The sequence below is a fragment of the Heloderma suspectum genome, chromosome 3 (genome assembly GCF_057233095.1).
Source record: "Heloderma suspectum isolate Gila_16-S chromosome 3, 16-S_ref, whole genome shotgun sequence".
Taxonomy (NCBI): domain Eukaryota; kingdom Metazoa; phylum Chordata; class Lepidosauria; order Squamata; family Helodermatidae; genus Heloderma; species Heloderma suspectum.
The window spans coordinates 226,954,485-226,971,300 of NC_139460.1; the positions used below are offsets into that span (position 1 = coordinate 226,954,485).

Consider the following 16,816-nt stretch of genomic DNA (forward strand, 5'->3'; position numbering starts at 1 on the left):
AATGATGCAGTATCATTATTTTGCTACGTTCCAGGGAGTTTACAGAGGAAAATGGCAGCTGCAAGTGAGGGGAGGAATGCTGCCCCCCACAATACCCCAGGAATGACAGTACGGATGCTTCCAGACGGAGAGCTCCTAGTGCTACCAGTTAGGAGGCATTGTGCAGCTATTTTGTTTTTTCTCCTTAATGGATTACCTGTAGAAGAAAAAAAGATGGAAAAGCAGTGGGAAAACTGCTGGATAGTTATGAGTAGAAGACAATAATGTCTGGACATTAAAATTCTGTGAATGAGGCAGGGTGATGGCACAATAAAAGCCTTGTCTGGAAGTGCCCTACATCACGATGACTGTCGTTCCAAGCAATGTATTGTTGGAGAAAAAGTGGGGGCTGCAAGGAGGCAGCTGCTAATAGGAGTCCCACTGCTGTTTGCAGTGACAGTAGAACAAGATTTATCCCCGCAGAAATTTGCAAGGGGGTTCAGCATATCCTCTCTCCCCCAAAAGCTGAATGTTCTCATATGAGACTTTTTGGCTCAGCTTAAAAACACACACCCTCAAATGCATTTTCAATGATAAGTCAAACCAGGAAGTTTTATTCTTTATCCTAAGTTATTTAAAACTTTTAAAGTACCTCTCTTAATAGTTCTTGAAATGTTTTTCCTCCCATTATATCAAGTTCTATATTTAAAGTGATTTAGTTGTGTGTAGGGGGGGAGCTTTTACTAGATTAGTGATCGTGTTGTTTTGCTTGCCAGTTTTGAGAGTGCTCCAGTATGACAGAATTATGGGTTTTGACACAGAGTGAGCCTGAAAGTATTCAGGGTATCTGGCTTCCTACCTTCAGAACTATGATCAATGGGGATCAAACTAGATGCAATGGTGGCAGATCTGTGTGTTTAAATATAGATCTGTACCAATAACTTAGAATGATGGTGGTGGTCTAATTTTAACAGTAAAAGGAGTGTGCAGGTGAAGTGCACAACTCCTCCACCCCCAGGAGATTACCTCCTTGGAGCTGCCAGCGAAGCACACTTCAAATGTGCTTGGGGGAACAGACTGCAAGGAGGTAAACTGAGTGGTGAGGGGGGAATTTATCACTTGCACACTCCTAGAATTCACTGTATCCATACTTTCCCTAATACTCCCCCAAATAACCAATATACCACCTACTGGTTTGTAAAGAGCAGTAGGACTGTCCTCTGTACTTCAAAGGTGTCATATGGGGTAAAATATGCCAACCTTAGAATCCATCCAGACCAGAATACAGGTAGTTAAAAGATTAAACACAGATTTAATTTTGGAACATAACATCTAGAACAAGTAGTTGTCTGATAAATAGTAACAAATAATGTTTCTAACAACCTAATACATCTGTGCTCTCAGTGACTCCTCTGTCTTCTAACCCACACCCTGTATCTGATCCTGCTCACTAAGACTTTCCCAACGCCGGACACTAACTCCATTCATAATTCCATTCTGCCCTCTGCTGTCAATCATTCCTCCATTCATTCTCCCATTACAAGTAGGGATCCTTGATCCACTTTCTTTATCCAAGCAAAGCAGAAGAATGTTTGAGGATGTTAACTGTAGGGTTGATTAGATCTCCTATTTGTTTCTCTGTGCATGTGAAAGCTTTTCCATTGTGGCCTAAATGTTGGTTACAGTTAATAAGCTAAGTGACATTTTAAATGTAACTATAGTCTAGTCTAGAAAAGTTATTTCAATTATGTTTATTTTACAGACGTTCTTTTTGTTCTTGATGAAAATGAAACAGAAGAACTATGTATTCTGACATCAGGAAAATTAATGTATTCCTTATCTTGGACAATTGATGACAGGGGAATTCCTTTAGCACCCGCATTTCAACCTACACATGTTGCCTGCAACAGGTAGTGAGGCTTACATATTAGGCTGCAATCTTAAGTGGGAAAATATGGCAGTGGCTGTAGCTCTTGCTAAACCTGCTATGGCTTTACTTTTAGATGTGGGAGGAAGCTGAGGGGTGAGGATGTCTGCCACCACCCTCATATGTAGCGACTATTTGAAAAGATTTAAAAAGAAGAAAAGGGCAGCCTGCTGGTTTTGCTGGTAAAGGCTCTCCAAACCAGACAGAGGAGGGATTAGCAAAACCATCTACCTTACAATGGCTCTCCCTCTTTTGACCCCCCCCCACTAGGGGCATTTCTACATGAAGCTTTTATTCTGCACCTCTACTGGGGCTTCTGCTTCTGGATTCTTTGCAGGATTAAGCTTGGCTCCTTTTTGCTGGGTGGTTTCTTTCTCTGTCTTTATGTTTCATTATACAGCCACTAGATGGCACTGTGGTATAGCTGAATTGTGCAATTACACAGGTGAGTTCTATGGCATTAGAGGCCATTCAGAAAAAAATACCACACTGTTGTTACACAAAGGACCTGCTAACTACCATGAGTGAGCAATCACAAGCGCACAATGAAAGCCTCTTGTAGAAAGCCTTTAGGTGAAAGGGGACAAAGCCCAGATAGAGGTTGGGCATCATGATGAGACTGGTTATCCCGTAATACGAAGTGATGGTTTGTTTTTGTTTTTTAGTGTGCCAAGGAATAGCAATTCAGGAAAAGGAACTGGAATTTGGTGGCATTCTGACATACGGAAACTTATTGATTGGGCAGAAGAAGCCGATATTGATCCAAATGACCCTGACTATTCAGATTTGTTTGAGTTAATTATGGTAATGATGAAGTTTCAGTAGCTAGCAAAGCTTGGTTTTAGGAAACTATGTATCACAAATCAAGGAATTGCATCATCTCTGCTTGAGATGTTGACTTCAGGGCAATCAGATATAAATATAGATCAATTTTAGATAGGGACTGAAAAGTCTGTGGAATGTATATTGGCAAGGGAGTTTGGGAAAAATTTGTCCCCCACTTTAATTCTTCATGATCCCATATTTATTTTACATACTAATTGTGTCAGAACCATGATTGATCCTGACTTTCTCCCTTCTCCTTTTTTCATTTATTTTTTTTCTTTTATGCTTGTACCTTTGATTCCTCTAACAAGGAGGAGATATCAAGGAAGTATCTGTAGTAAGATATACATTTAGCAAAACAAACTAGACAGCTGAAACAAATAAAGGAAGTTTTTCATCCTCATAATACTAGGAATTGTGGTAACCCAGTGGAACTGATTGGCTTGGCAGTAGGTTCAGGAAGTATTTCATCATATAATGTGCAATTGACTTATGACAATCACTACCTCAGTATGTGGTAATGGATGGTCACTAGCTTAAATATCTTTTTAAACATTATGCAACTTCATGGAGGATAAGTGTACTAATGAAGGATAGATGGTTAATAAGCTATGATAGTTACATGGAACCTCCAGATAAAGAGGCAGTATAAGTCTGAATACCATACATTTGGGACAAGCATTGAAAAAGGTCATCGCTGTCATGTCTTCTTGTGAATATCTAGTGGCAGCTGGTTGGCTGCTGTTGCAAAGAGATTGCGATGGCTAGATTATATGGACCTTGGTGTAATCCATCAATGCAATTCTTGTGTTCTTATGTTAATACCATATATTGCAGAGAAGGCAAAAATTACCATCCAAAGATTCTAGGTGAAAACTGTACCCACTCACCTAACAATTTCTCCCCTCCCCCTAGAACCGATTTTCATAACATTTTAGCATCTGTCCCACCATTTTATTCATTCAAGGCATTTTTATCTTGCTGTCAAGCTCAGAGCGCTTCTGAGTTAGATTTTATAGAGCTCCTGAACCAGGTCTGCTAGATACATGGATCTGACCTTTCTGATGTGCAAAAGCTTTGTGTGTTCAACTCTTCCTCAAATAGTTCTGCTTTCTCCTCTTTAACACACACATAAAGGGATGTAACATTAGAAACAGTGCTCAAAGCCATAATGTTTTTAGAGCTTCAAAAAAAAAAAGTATTTGCTGTTGTTAACTAACCTGCTAAATATTCCAACTTATATTTCTCATTCTCTAATAGTATGCAAAATCCCAGGAGCAAAGTGATTCAAAATACTTTCGCCTTGAACAGCTGCAAGAAGAATTTAACTTTGCTACTACAGAAGAGATTAAAAATTGTAAACGTTTCCAGCTGTTGCAGCTGAGAAGCTTAGGACAATTAGGTGTCTACTGTTTTCAGCAAATTCCTCTGTATGACAGAGAGATACCAGACAGAGTCTTCCAGGTAATTGTTTAAATTCATTTTTATTGTGAAATTTCAGTAAAAAATAAAATGAAAAAAATATCAAAAGAAAGAAAAAAGAGAAAAATTATATACATACATAGATTTGTATATAACAGTGAAAATATATGAAAAGCATATATTAAAATCCAGCTTTCTAGCAATCGTACATAAGCTTCAACAAAAGCAGAGCAGATATCTAAATAAGTAACCATTTGAAGGCGGCATCTATATACCATCCGTTCAAATATTGAAAGTGTTGTAAGGTCCTCAGTCCATTGCATTATAGGAGATGAGCATTTATCCTTCCAATGTTATAATATCAGTCCTTTAGCTGCCAAAAGGGTGTGGAACATAAATTTATGTTCACCTGTTGTTAATTTCCAAGAAAGAGGTTGATAATTTAAAAGAGCATGTATATAAGACTGTTCCAGTACATAATTTATCCCTATAATAAGCTTCTCCCCCAAAAAAGCAACTACTGGATATTGCCAAAATGTATGTTTAAAAGAAGTTGTTACGAGACCAGGAGGGGGGATAACTTTTCCTCCTCCTGGTGTATCCCTTCGTTATATGAGTCCCCAGGAAAAGAATCTCTGATAGGCTGCCACAGTCAGGATGCATTTCCTATCACACCCTAGTCTGTCCAGCTGCTTGGGGAATTTCTGAGCCTTATTGCCAAAGACCCCTGCCCTTCAGCCCAGATGTAGGAAAAAAGAAAAAGGTGTTGTGGACTTTCCAAAGCCCAGAACAGAATTGTCCCAAATGCTTCTAAAAATCTTTAAATGCAAGTGGTAGCTTTGTCACCATGCAGTCTTTCACATGGGGAAGAGGTCAGGCAGAAATTCTTTTTTAAAAACAACACTGCCAAATGTCCAATATAAAAAGAAGATTATTTCGGAAAAAAAGAAATAAGAGGGAAAAACAGGGAAGGCAACAATCACACACAGACACAGAATTGCAAATAAAATCAAGAAGTCAGTCTAAGTTATCTAGTCCCATTGCATACTTGAGCACAATCTTGGGTCCTAGAGTATGTGCTGAGTTTATTGAAGAGAGGATGTTCTGAGAGAGAGCGAGAGCACACATCTGGCTTCCAGTTAGATGGTATACAGGAAAGCTCTAGTAAGACTGAGAGGATCTTTTTTATGGGCATCTCTGCTCAGTAAAAAGCCAGGCTATTAACAGAGACTGATGGTTGGTCTGTCCAATAATGCAATTTCTGATGTCAGTGGTCTAGCCAGCAAATCAGAAAATTACCTACTCAGTGGACCCACCTTCTTTTTGACTGTAACTTCCAGCTTAAAATCTCAAGGTGGTTGGAACCAGTCAGCCTATTCAAGAAAAGGGATTAAGGTTTTGCTCTGGAGGACAAAGGACAAAGAAGTGAGATAAGGGCTAGATAAAACTATCGAGGTTGCCCAGCAGAGTGCCAACTGGCCAGATGCTCTACGGGGCGCTGTGGTACTATATCTGATGTAGGGGTTTGTTGCAGAAGCATTAGTTGCATTGCACTGCCATGTAATTAGCCAAATTAGAACAAATCCTTATTAAAGACATGTTGCGGCATCCAGTAGACATGAAACAAATGTTTTGCTGAATACGAAGCCTAAGATCCATAGAAGCAACAGATACAGATGCCGAAGTGGCAATCCATTGATTGGGCAAAATGGAACAATCCAGTTCCCTATTCCATTCCTGCTTAGAACTCTGTATATTGTATTTATTCACCAATAACAAGTGTTTATAGACATGGATCATGCATCAATTTGCCTTACCAGCCTCGATAAGAACTTCCAATAACAACAGAGAGTCTGATGCTGTAAAAGCGGCAGGGCCAAACCTAGATACTAATAAATGCTGCAATTGCAATTATTGCCATTCGGCCATAGCTGGCAAATCATATGGAGGCACTTTTTGTCTCTTACAAGCCAGGAGCCCAGAGCTAGAAAGTCACATGTTCCACCATCAGTGGATGGGTAAGAGAATGCATAGCACTGGCATATGCTTCACAGTGTCAGGAACCTCCAGTAGGTATTACAGCACACTTGGTCAGAAGTGCAGCCTCCACAGCAGTGCTACAAACCAGTGCACCACTGGAAGACATTTGTAAGGCAACCCGGTCTTTGCCTTCCACATTCATATGCCACTACAAAACTGACAAGTTTGCTTCTGCTGAGGCATCTTTTGGATGCTGAGTCCTACAACAGGTCTTATAATTGTGACCCACCCTACGGGATACGGTTGTTGTATATCCCTTTTCCTCCCTGCCCCACTCCCTGGCTGACTGAGAACAGAAAGTTGGACTTACTGTAAAGTGGTGTTCTGGTCAGTAAGGTGTGGAGCAGGGAGTCCCTCCCTGTGTCACGGGGGAGCTTTTCTTGTAACAGGTAGTGGTGGTTTGTGCTACTTTCGTGTTGGTAGAGAACCCCCCAGTTAGTTAGGGATTCTGCTCAATTTCCTCTGTTATTCTATCTACTTTACAATGCTTAGTTTAGTTCTAGCAATTATTTTTATGTGTTACAATTTTCAAGCTGTTCTAGTAGCTGCAGCAAGTCCTGCGACTGAGAGGGGGTTCTTCCCCTTCCCATGGGACTCAGCTTTGATGTGATTGACCCTGCCTTCTACAGAGGTGGAAGTTAACCCTTTCCTCCCTGCTCCACACCTTGCTGACCAAAGCACCGCTTCTCAGTAAGTCCAACTTTCCGATCCTAGTGGTTCCCTAGTGGTTCCCAATTGACCTAGATATGCTTGGTTTTGCGACCTGAAACAGTTCTGTAGAACCTCTGGAAGAAGGACCACTATACCAACCTTGATCCAGCTTGGCTCTAACTCCTAGAGATTGAGTGAACATTGCTTGAACTACAAACAGAAGGCCCTAAACACCATTATGGTTTCCAGAAGGAAAACATTAATAGGATATACAAAACAATGTGGAAAGTGTTTTTCAGATGGTGCAAGAAGGGAGTGCTGGCCTTCCTTCAAACAGGTGTAGACCAGGATTTTTGACCAAATATCCTGAAGAGGCAGGTGGCTGTATTATCCATACTCCTAAAGAAGTATGCACATGATCAAATCTCTTCTTATCCACTGAAGTGCTTCTTTCCTGAATCCTCCAGTTGTGCATTGGTTCCCAACAAAGAATTTGAACTAAGTTTTACAGGCACTAACAAAGACATTTGAACCACTTTGCACATCATTGATGATGTCCTTGAATATGTTGTTCCTTGTGGCTATCACCTTGGTATGTCAAGTATTCTCTTTCTCAAGAAGGAACTCAAACTAATTTAGTGCTCAGGACAGATGCTTCCTTCGTGCAGTTACTAATCAATTCCAAGAATTCATCCTCCTTTTCTTTTGTCTTCACCCTATGAAGGGGGAGTGGCATACTCTAGACATGTGCAGAGCTGTCAAGATTAGCCCAAGTGCTGCTATAGACCCTATAGTTTAGAGTCAGAATATGATTAAGGAGTGGATTGGGATGGTTTAGAAACCAGTTCAGTTGTGAGAAGCTCAGGACCTGAGAGCCTAGCTCTGCCTAGTTTCTCATCTCATGGCAGGCCAAGGGGGAGGCTGAGGGAACTGAATCACTCCTGACTGAAGCACGTTTCAACCTTGAACGACATGTGTACAGCTAAGAAAGCTGATAGCCTCTCTGTGGGAATCAAGCAGGTGGGGGGGAGACAGGGGGGTGTCTCCACGGGCAATTTCCTGTGAGCTGGCTGCATTTGGAGGTCATTCAGGGCACATGATATTGTGGCCATCCTGCAGTCACCCTGGAGCTTTTAACAGAAAAACCGGATTTCCTGAGACTACTTAAAGTCTGATTCTTATCCTTAAGTCCGATTCTCCATGCTATAGTTGTTGTGTGCCCCAACTGCCGCATTTACCTCAGGTATACTAGCCCTGCCCGGGGTGTGTCTTTCACTGTGACCCTGGTCAAGGGGTGTTTCCTGTCCCTGTGTTTCCCAGCATAAACATATTGTGTCTACTTAGAAGTAACTCCCATTGTAGTCAGTGAGGCTTTTTGCTGAAATGTCGTTAAAGCTATGTCGAAGCTACATGTCTTTGATGTTTGCTTTCTTGCTTTTTGGAAGTAATTAATTTGCAGCTTTGATCCTTCACAGCATTGGGAGCTTTGGGGGGCGCAGGAGGGGGGAGAAGCTGCATTTCTTTAATGTTTGTCAGCTGTAAGGAATTAATTATTGCGAAGCTTCAATCCTTTGCAGCATTGGGAGCTTCAGGGGAGGGATAAGGCATTCTTTAAAGTTTGCTTTGTAAGCTGTAAGGAAGGATGTGCGGGGGGGGGGGAGTGTCTTGCATTGTTTGATCAGCCCCTGCCAGTCTGATGACATTCACTTCACCCCCACCCACACAGCCACACATGGAAGTATGTTCCTGTGAAGCAACTTAGAATGGTTCAGTGCACTCCTTTGTAGAGCCCTGTGTAGACCAAAGCTGATTCCTTGAAAAATCTAGTAATCCTCCATTCATTTCTCCTCTTGTTGTTTTGAAGATCCCCCTGGATCTCTGCCTGTGTGGATTTACCTTGGAATTGTCTATTAAAACCTTGTATATGATTTCCTGGACTTATTCTGATTCCAGACCATGAATCTTGAACTATAGAGATCCTGCCTAGAAATTTATTGTTGGAGGTGATTTCTGACACAGTGTAGTTATTACTGTTCCTTGAACTAAGCAACTAAGTCATTGCTTTGCTATCTGATTTATGGTTATAACCATTAAGCTTTTACCATGGGGTTTAAGAAGTTGGACTGTGTAACTTGGTCTACTCCAATAAAAGACCTCACTGTTATTTGTTTTTCTGTGTCAGCATGCCAGAATGTGTGTATGAAAGATAGGCCCTTGACAAGAGCCATCAAAGTGTATCTCAAGTGCACTAAAGATTTCTGGATCTGTGATTCCATATTTGTTCCATTTCATCCATCCACCATGGGTAGGAAAGTACCAAGAGCCAGATTTTTAGATGGATTAGGCCTTTTCCCCTCACAATTATACGAAGTTTCAGCTTCAGGAGTGCTGAAGGGCATCACAACACATTCTACTCACAATGAAGCCACTTCACTAGCACCTAGGATCAATGTTTGTTTAACTGGCATTTGTAAAGCTGTCATTAGCTTGTATCCAACAGTGTCATTCTACTAGCACAAATGATATTGCACCTCATTTCTTTGGGAAGTGCAGGGAAAGGTTCTTCAATTTTCAGGGTTCTTAATATTAATTTGAGGATGCTCCTCTCTCTTGTCCTCTCCTTCCTTCTCTACATTTTTATGATATAGTTGTTCACATTGCAGTATTCCATGTAGGGTGTTTTTTGTTGGTAATATCTCTTCATGGTTAAGTGTTTTTTAAAGTCTTTTTTAATACGTTAGAGTTGTTTATATTTTTTTCCTCTTGGTTGAACAGTTGCAGTATTTTTATTTATTTATTTATAGCATTTTTACCCTGTTTTTTAGCCCAAAAGCCTCCCAGAGCAATTTACAGATCAATAAAAAAAACAAGACAATCCTGGCCTTCAGGCTTGAAATCTAAAAGATATGACACAAAAGGAGAAAGAGATGGGGAGGGATGAGAAGAATGACAGACTGGGATAGAAATAGGCTACTCACAGTCACAGTTCAAAAAGAGGCCTTTCCAGGCTTCCAAGAAAGAGCTTGGCAATCTGTTTTTCCTGGAAGTGGCTGTAATTATTCCAAACCTAAGTTGCATATGCTGTTCTTATTGGAGACTGTGGGAGGAGTAGGCAATCTGAGCATTCATCCATCCACTGAAATGAATGGAAAGCTACCTGGATTAACTAGGCAAGATGTGCATAGAACTTTGTCAGTTTCCACATTCTTATCTCTTGAAAACCTAGAAATCCAACAATCCAACACATATTCAGTAAAAGGATTGGGTCTGAGAGAAACGTATTTGTCAGGGAGGGACATTTCCAAAATTGCTCCCCCCACCCCACCCCAGTTTTCCAATAACACTTTTTATAAATTTCTTGACTTTATGCTATTCCAATAAAATCCTGCACCACTAGACAAGAGAGAAAGTTATCAGCACTTCTAGTAGCCCTTTTAACAGCATTTTACGTTTAAGGTAGCATAAGAATATTTATTTTAAAACTGCAGGTAAGAGGTGGTGTGATGGCTAAGTGAATGGGCTGTGAGGCAGGAAAAAGAATGTTGGGCTTACTGTGATAATAACAAGACTGTGACTAAAAGCAGATTTTGTGTCTTCAGTATCAAGCCAGTTTTTTTCTCTCCTGCATATCCTCCTCCATTTTGCCCATCATCTAGCCTCATGAAGAGTTCTGGAGAACTTGACACCTTGCTCACTATTTGGGTGCATTTCAGTTGGTCTTAATAAAGATATTGCCCAACAAAGGATTTTGGAATTTTTCTTATGGACCAACATAACTTACTTTTGCTCTTTGTGTGACTTGGAGAAGTTCAATATGTTCAATCCTCCCCCTTCATTCCTCCCTTTTAAGAAGTAACATAACCCTTTAAGAAGTAGCACCCCTTTTAAGAAGTAACATCTTTGAAAAACATATAGGCAAAACAAGAAAATACTAAAATAAGGAAAATCGGGTCATACATTCATTCATATAGGAAAATGTATAGAAAGTATTATTTTAAACTCTGAGAGACAAAGTACTTGAAATTATAAGCGTCTCCATATCTAATGGGAAAGTAGAATATAATTGTAGCAATTTTGATACTTTCTGTCTGCCTGAACACTCAGTAAATAATAATAATAACCAAATTCTTATTTTAGGACTATGGAAGCCAATTAGAAAAGGGCATGTTGATGACAGATATGGATCCTATTTCTGCACAAAGGAACAGTTCTGCCAATTTTGTTAGGATGGTATGATATTTCATAAATTTAATATTAGAAAAGAAATGGCTGCAAAACCACTTGCTTGTGCTGGAAATACCACTATGTATTATTTCAATTTGGTTTGGGCCCAAGGACTGTTGTGCTACATTGTGTCACATGGGGTGTCATATCAGTGTTGCATGCTTGCCCAGGATGTCATCAGTGCATCAGCAACAAAGACCAGATTTCATTAATTATTTTTCTATATCGCCCCATAGCCGAAGCTTTCTGGGCAGTTCACAAAATGTAGCCTATCTGTCTTAAGTTTCCCAGTGGGCCTGTGCTCCCACCAGTTTGTTAAAAACTGAAGACTTTGGAACAATATCATGCCCAGCTGTTTACTCTTCCCCTACCCTTGTTTAACATCCACCCTGATGGAAAGTTCTGGAGAACTCTGAAGTTTGCTCAGTATTTTGTGACCATTTGGTTGGTCCTAATAAAGCTATTATACTATTGTGGCTTTTGGATATTTTTCTCTCTCTCTAATGGACCAACAAGTATGTCTATGATTTTTGTTTTGTTATACTTGGTATTTGATATTACAAAAGTATAAAGCAAGAATTGAAGTATAAAGCAAGAGTTTTAAAAGCTAAAGGGGTGCATGAGTGAGCAAAGCTAATCCCTCCATGTAGTTTGCCTTGTTAGATTTGCTCCCCTGGACCGATTCCTGGTATTAAAGTCTAGAGGCGGTAGGGAAGACTTCAGGCGACAGATTATGGGGAGAGAACCTGCCAGAGTATCAGAGGGTTCAGGTCTCCACACTTGCAAACCCCTTTGCTCTTAAAATCAGGCCCCACCTCCTGCCTTATAGGAGAGTGAGGCAGGAGAGATGGGTCTGATGCCATCATGTGCAGCAACATCTCAGGATCAAACTATGTGTTATGTTAATCATATGGGCAAGGCTTCTTTATTGGGAATGGAAGGGGATTATTGCCTGCTGCTGAGTCTCCAACCAGGTTTGTTTTCTGCTGCATTTCCTCAGCTATAAAATGGAGGCACTTTGACATAAACCTTTGGTACAAGCTGCAGGGTAAGAGCCAAAAGGCTTTTGATCGGAGGCTCTTAAACAAAGGCTTTTGACTGGTGGTGACAACGTTGGACCTCAGTTTCACTGTTAAACTTTATTTAAATGGCTTTTTAAACCAAAGGTCCTGAGAGGAAAGCCTATCCTCTTCAGCTGTGAGAACTGTTTCCTTGCTTCTCCTTCTGAGAGGTTATACAATTTGTGTATATGGACGGAAGTGTTGGGGGATTACCTGCTTATTTGCTGTTTTCACATTTTTACTTTATTTTTCCCCATTTTATTTAAGATTGTAGCTATTTTAATAGTATTTGAGGAAATTGCCTTATTTTTGTTATTGTTATGGGCAATTATAAGAACTCCTATATTGCAAGATACTGGGATTGCCCCCTTTCTAAACAAAGTAAAATTGATGGTTTTCTAAGTCCTTCAACAACTCAGGGTAATTTTAATGACATTTTAGTTTATATGTCTAATCAATATGCTTGTTTAAAAACAGATGTACCTGTTCCTAATTTTGTAGAAAAAATTATCTTAAATTGTCTTCCCTTAATAAAGATGATGGTAATACTCATCCTGGGTATGGTTTGGTGGATAATCAGATCCTAGCTGGACATTATTTCTTGGTTGCAGATACTCTAGAAAGGGTTTGCAGCCAGTTGGATTGTATTGCTCTTAACTTACAGCTTTTTGGCTCAAATTTTAAGGATTTCTAAGAAGCAGGGAATCTTTTGTCAGGGAATATGCTTGCATTAACCTGGCTCATAAATGAATAACCTCTGAGAAATGGATATATAGACAGTATTTAGAGCCCAATGAGTTGGGTGACGCTCCAGTACCCATTACAAAAACCTTTAGAGCACAATGTAGTTGTGAATGTCTGCATGTTTAAGGATGCAAAAGGAGAATTAAACATGATATCCTGTACCAGTTGACAACAAACGTAACTAAGGCATAGGCAAACGTGTATGAGAAAATGTCATTGTTACTTTTCATCCGAGAGTGTATCCTGAAATCGGCAATAATAGTTCCTAAAAGGGAAAATGAGATTCTGCAAACATTTGATCATTTAATTTCTGCTCTTCAGAGAAGTATTATTGTTGATAGGATACCATCAAAGAAAGCCTCAGTATTTCCCCCTAACCAGTGGTTTGATCAACAATGTGCCCTCATGAAAAACACCAACTGAATAATGTCTATCAGCACTATTAAAAAGTCAGTGTTAAAATCTTACCAGATTCTTTCAGTTCAAGAAGTATAAGTCCCTAATTGCTTTTAAGAAACAACTGATGAAGCAGGAACTGTGGAAGATATTAATAGCTTCTTCTAACAAAGATAGTAAATCTTTCTGGTAAATGGTTTTGGGTGGGTGGAGAGGCTGTTTTGGAATTCCTGACTCTATTGGATTCCTTCATGTGTTTGGGAACAACGTTTTTATAAGATCTTTAATGATATAAAGACTCTCTTAATTGATCAAAGGGTAGATTTTTAAATGCTCCCAGAATGGGCTCCTGTTGCCTGTTAGGAAGTTAAGGATCTGATCTTACCCTTGAAATCGAGAAAAGCATCCCAAATTATTTAAGGCCAATGTTGATCGGTGGCTCCCAGTTTTGTCTGCTCCTTTTATTTTTATTAATAAAATAGGCCTTGAGCTACAAATTTGGCATAAGGCATCTGTAATGATGCCCTGTACCCTGACCAAAGCTGTCATGTTAGCTTTCTCTGTAAACAGGTTAATAACCTCTAAGAGTTGCATCCCGGGCAGGCATGACTTTCCCGGGCTTCTGAATATACAATGCCTGCCTGACAGAATGGGGGAAGCCTTCAATCAGCACCTTTCTAGCTTACCTCTCAAGGTGTCTCTACATTTAGCAAAAAAGCCACATACTTCCCTTGGCTTTCTGCTTTCAATTTCTTTGTGGAATTATGTAGGGATGGTGGAGAATTTCTCCACGAAACTCGGGGAGGCCGAATGCCAACGCATTCGGCCCCCCGAAATTGGCGGTGAAATTCTCCGCTCCCCCCGGGATGGGACTTACCTCCCTCGAATGTCCCTCTCGGCGGCGGGTCCCAGCGGCGTTTTGGCGGCGTTTTGGCGGCGTTTTGGCGGGGGCAGGGGCGGGGGCGGCGGCCGGTCTTCCGACCGTCTGCCGCCGCCACCATTACAAAGTGAATGTAAAAAAAACTCCACACACACACGTGATAGGCTACATAACGATTTACGTTGCCCTTATTTTCACCGTAGTCTACGTAAATCTTTACGTAGACTACCCGGGCCCAAATAAGGAACGCAAATGGCGGCGCCCATGGGCGCCGCCATTTGCCTACGCGTTTTTTTTTCCCAAAGTCACCCGTGATAGGCTATGTAACGATTTACATAGCCTATCACAGCTGACTTTGGAAATCTAGCTGTGATAGGCTACGTAAATCGTTACGTAGCCTATCATGTGTGTGTGTGTTTTTAACATTCACTTTTTATTTTGCGGCCGGGGAGACAGGGCGCTTCTCCCCGGCCTGAATTTCGGCCAGGCGAGGCGGGGCGCCTCCCCCCAGGCCTGAATTTCAGCCGGGCGAGGCGGGGCACCTCCCCCCCCGGCCTGAACTTCGGGGGGAGAACCGAAGCGCCTCCCCCCCACCGCGAAGCAAGCTGTGGGACCAGGTAAGTGACTTTCATACATCCCTAGAATTATGATGAGCTCATTCACATGGCAGATACATGGTTTGAATCAAGGGAGCCTCTCCCTCCCTCCCTGACATGTGTGCAAAGGAGTAGGGAAAGGAGTCTTGACTTGTGCTGTACTGTTTCCTTGCAGCCCCCAGGAAAGCTTACTTCCGAGTAGACATAAGATTTGCTGTTAAGTCTGCAATCCTCGGCTCACTTACTTGGGAGTAAGCCCCATTGAACTCAATAGGACTTACTTCTGAGTAGATGTAAGATTGTGCTGTAAGTCTGCAGTCCTTGGCTCACTTACTTGGGAGTAAGCCCCATTGAACTCAATGGGACTTACTTCTGAGTAGATGTAAGATTGTGCTGTAAGTCTGCAGTCCTCGGCTCACTTACTTGGGAGTAAGCCCGCTTGAACTTAATGGGGTGGTCTGAATCAACAGAGGACATTGATTCTGAGCTTGGTGGGGTGGGGGATCAAATGTATTTCCCTTTGTTGCAGGGAGGCATTTTACCCTCTTCTCCCTCCAATCAGCCTGCTCGAAAAATGTGCTCAAGCATTTACATGGCAGACACCGGTTTGACTCTACGAAAGTCCTTCTTCAGCAAGTTTATAGTACTACACCAGCATTACACACTGCTGATATGGCGCCATTAACTTTTATTACTAGCTTATCTCCGATCTTTTTGAAAGTAGGATAAAGGGGAAAATGTGCTGGAGTCGTCCTGGAGGTTGAGGACGTTGTGTAAAGGACCTGAAGACTTGAGTGACCAATCACGAGCGTGCAATAAATCGCTCATGTAGAGACAGCCTCAGTCTCCACAAGGCGAGAACCAGCTTCCTTGCAGATGTGACAGGATGCTCATTAACTGATTCACATGGCAGCTGTCACACACACACACACACGCATGCACACCCCTTGCCAATCCCAATAAAGGATCTTGGTGTGTGTGTTTTTGTATTGCCACTGGTGTCCATTGCCATCTAGACATGCTCCCTCTATGGAACCCTCTCTACTTAGTCTTTACTTGAACTTCTAAAAGGCTTTTGACAAAGCCCCTCACCAAAGAATCCTGAGCAAACTTAGCAGTCATGGAATAAGAGGAGAGATCATCTTATGGATCAGTAACAGAAAGCAGAGATTAGGAATAAATAGTAAATTCTCCCAATGGAGGGATGTAAACAGTGGAGCCCCACAGTGATCTGTATTGGGACTAATGCTTTTCAACTTACTCATAAATGATCTGGAATTAGGAGCAGTGAAGTGGCCAAGTTTGCTGGTGACACCAAATTATTTAGGAGGGTTAAAACAAAAAGGGATTGTGAGAAGCTCCAGAAGGATCTCTCCAAACTGGGAGAATGGGCATCTAAATGGCAAATGCGGTTCAATGTAAGCAAGTGTAAAGTGATACACATTGGGACAAAAAATCCCAACCTCAAGTTTAAGCTGAGGTAGTGGTGATCTGATCTAGTGGTGATTGACCAAGAAAGAGATTTTGGGGTTGTGGTGGACAGCTTAATGAAAATGTCAGCCCAGTGTGCAGCTGCTGTGAAAAAGGCAAACTCCATGTTAGGCATAAGTAAAGGTATTGAAAATAAAACTGCCAATATCATAGTCCCCTTAGACAAATATATGGTGTAACCACACTAGAATACTGTGTACAGTTCAGGTCACCACACCTAAAAAAGATATTGTAGAGCTAGAAAAAGTGCAGAAAAATGATCAGGGCTGGAGCAACGCCCCTACGAGGGAAGGTTACAATAACTGGAATTGTTTAGCTTAGAAGAAAGGTGAGTAAGGGGAGACATAATAGAGGTGTAGAAAATTATGCATGATTTGGAGAAAGTGGATAGGGAGACATTTTTCTCCTTTTCTCATAATATTAGAACCCAGGGTCATCTCATGAAGCTGATTGGGTGGAGATTCAGTACAGATGAAAGGAAGTATTTCTTCACATAGCGCATAGTTAAACTATCACATTCATTTCCACAAGATGTAGTGATGGCCACCAAATTGGATGGCTTTAAAAGGGGATTGGACAA

At 41.2% G+C, this 16,816-nt stretch overlaps 1 protein-coding gene across 1 annotated transcript in view; it reads left to right on the plus strand.

Annotated features, from left to right (window-relative positions):
* The window catches only part of CC2D2B (coiled-coil and C2 domain containing 2B), a 115,324-nt gene that overhangs the window by 49,859 nt on the left and 48,649 nt on the right, over window positions 1-16,816 (plus strand). Inside the window, exons 19-22 of the mRNA XM_084845902.1 lie at window positions 1,742-1,889; window positions 2,572-2,710; window positions 3,992-4,195; window positions 10,982-11,074. Of these exons, the coding sequence (XP_084702028.1) occupies window positions 1,742-1,889; window positions 2,572-2,710; window positions 3,992-4,195; window positions 10,982-11,074 (584 nt within the window). The remainder of the gene's footprint in view (window positions 1-1,741; window positions 1,890-2,571; window positions 2,711-3,991; window positions 4,196-10,981; window positions 11,075-16,816) is intronic.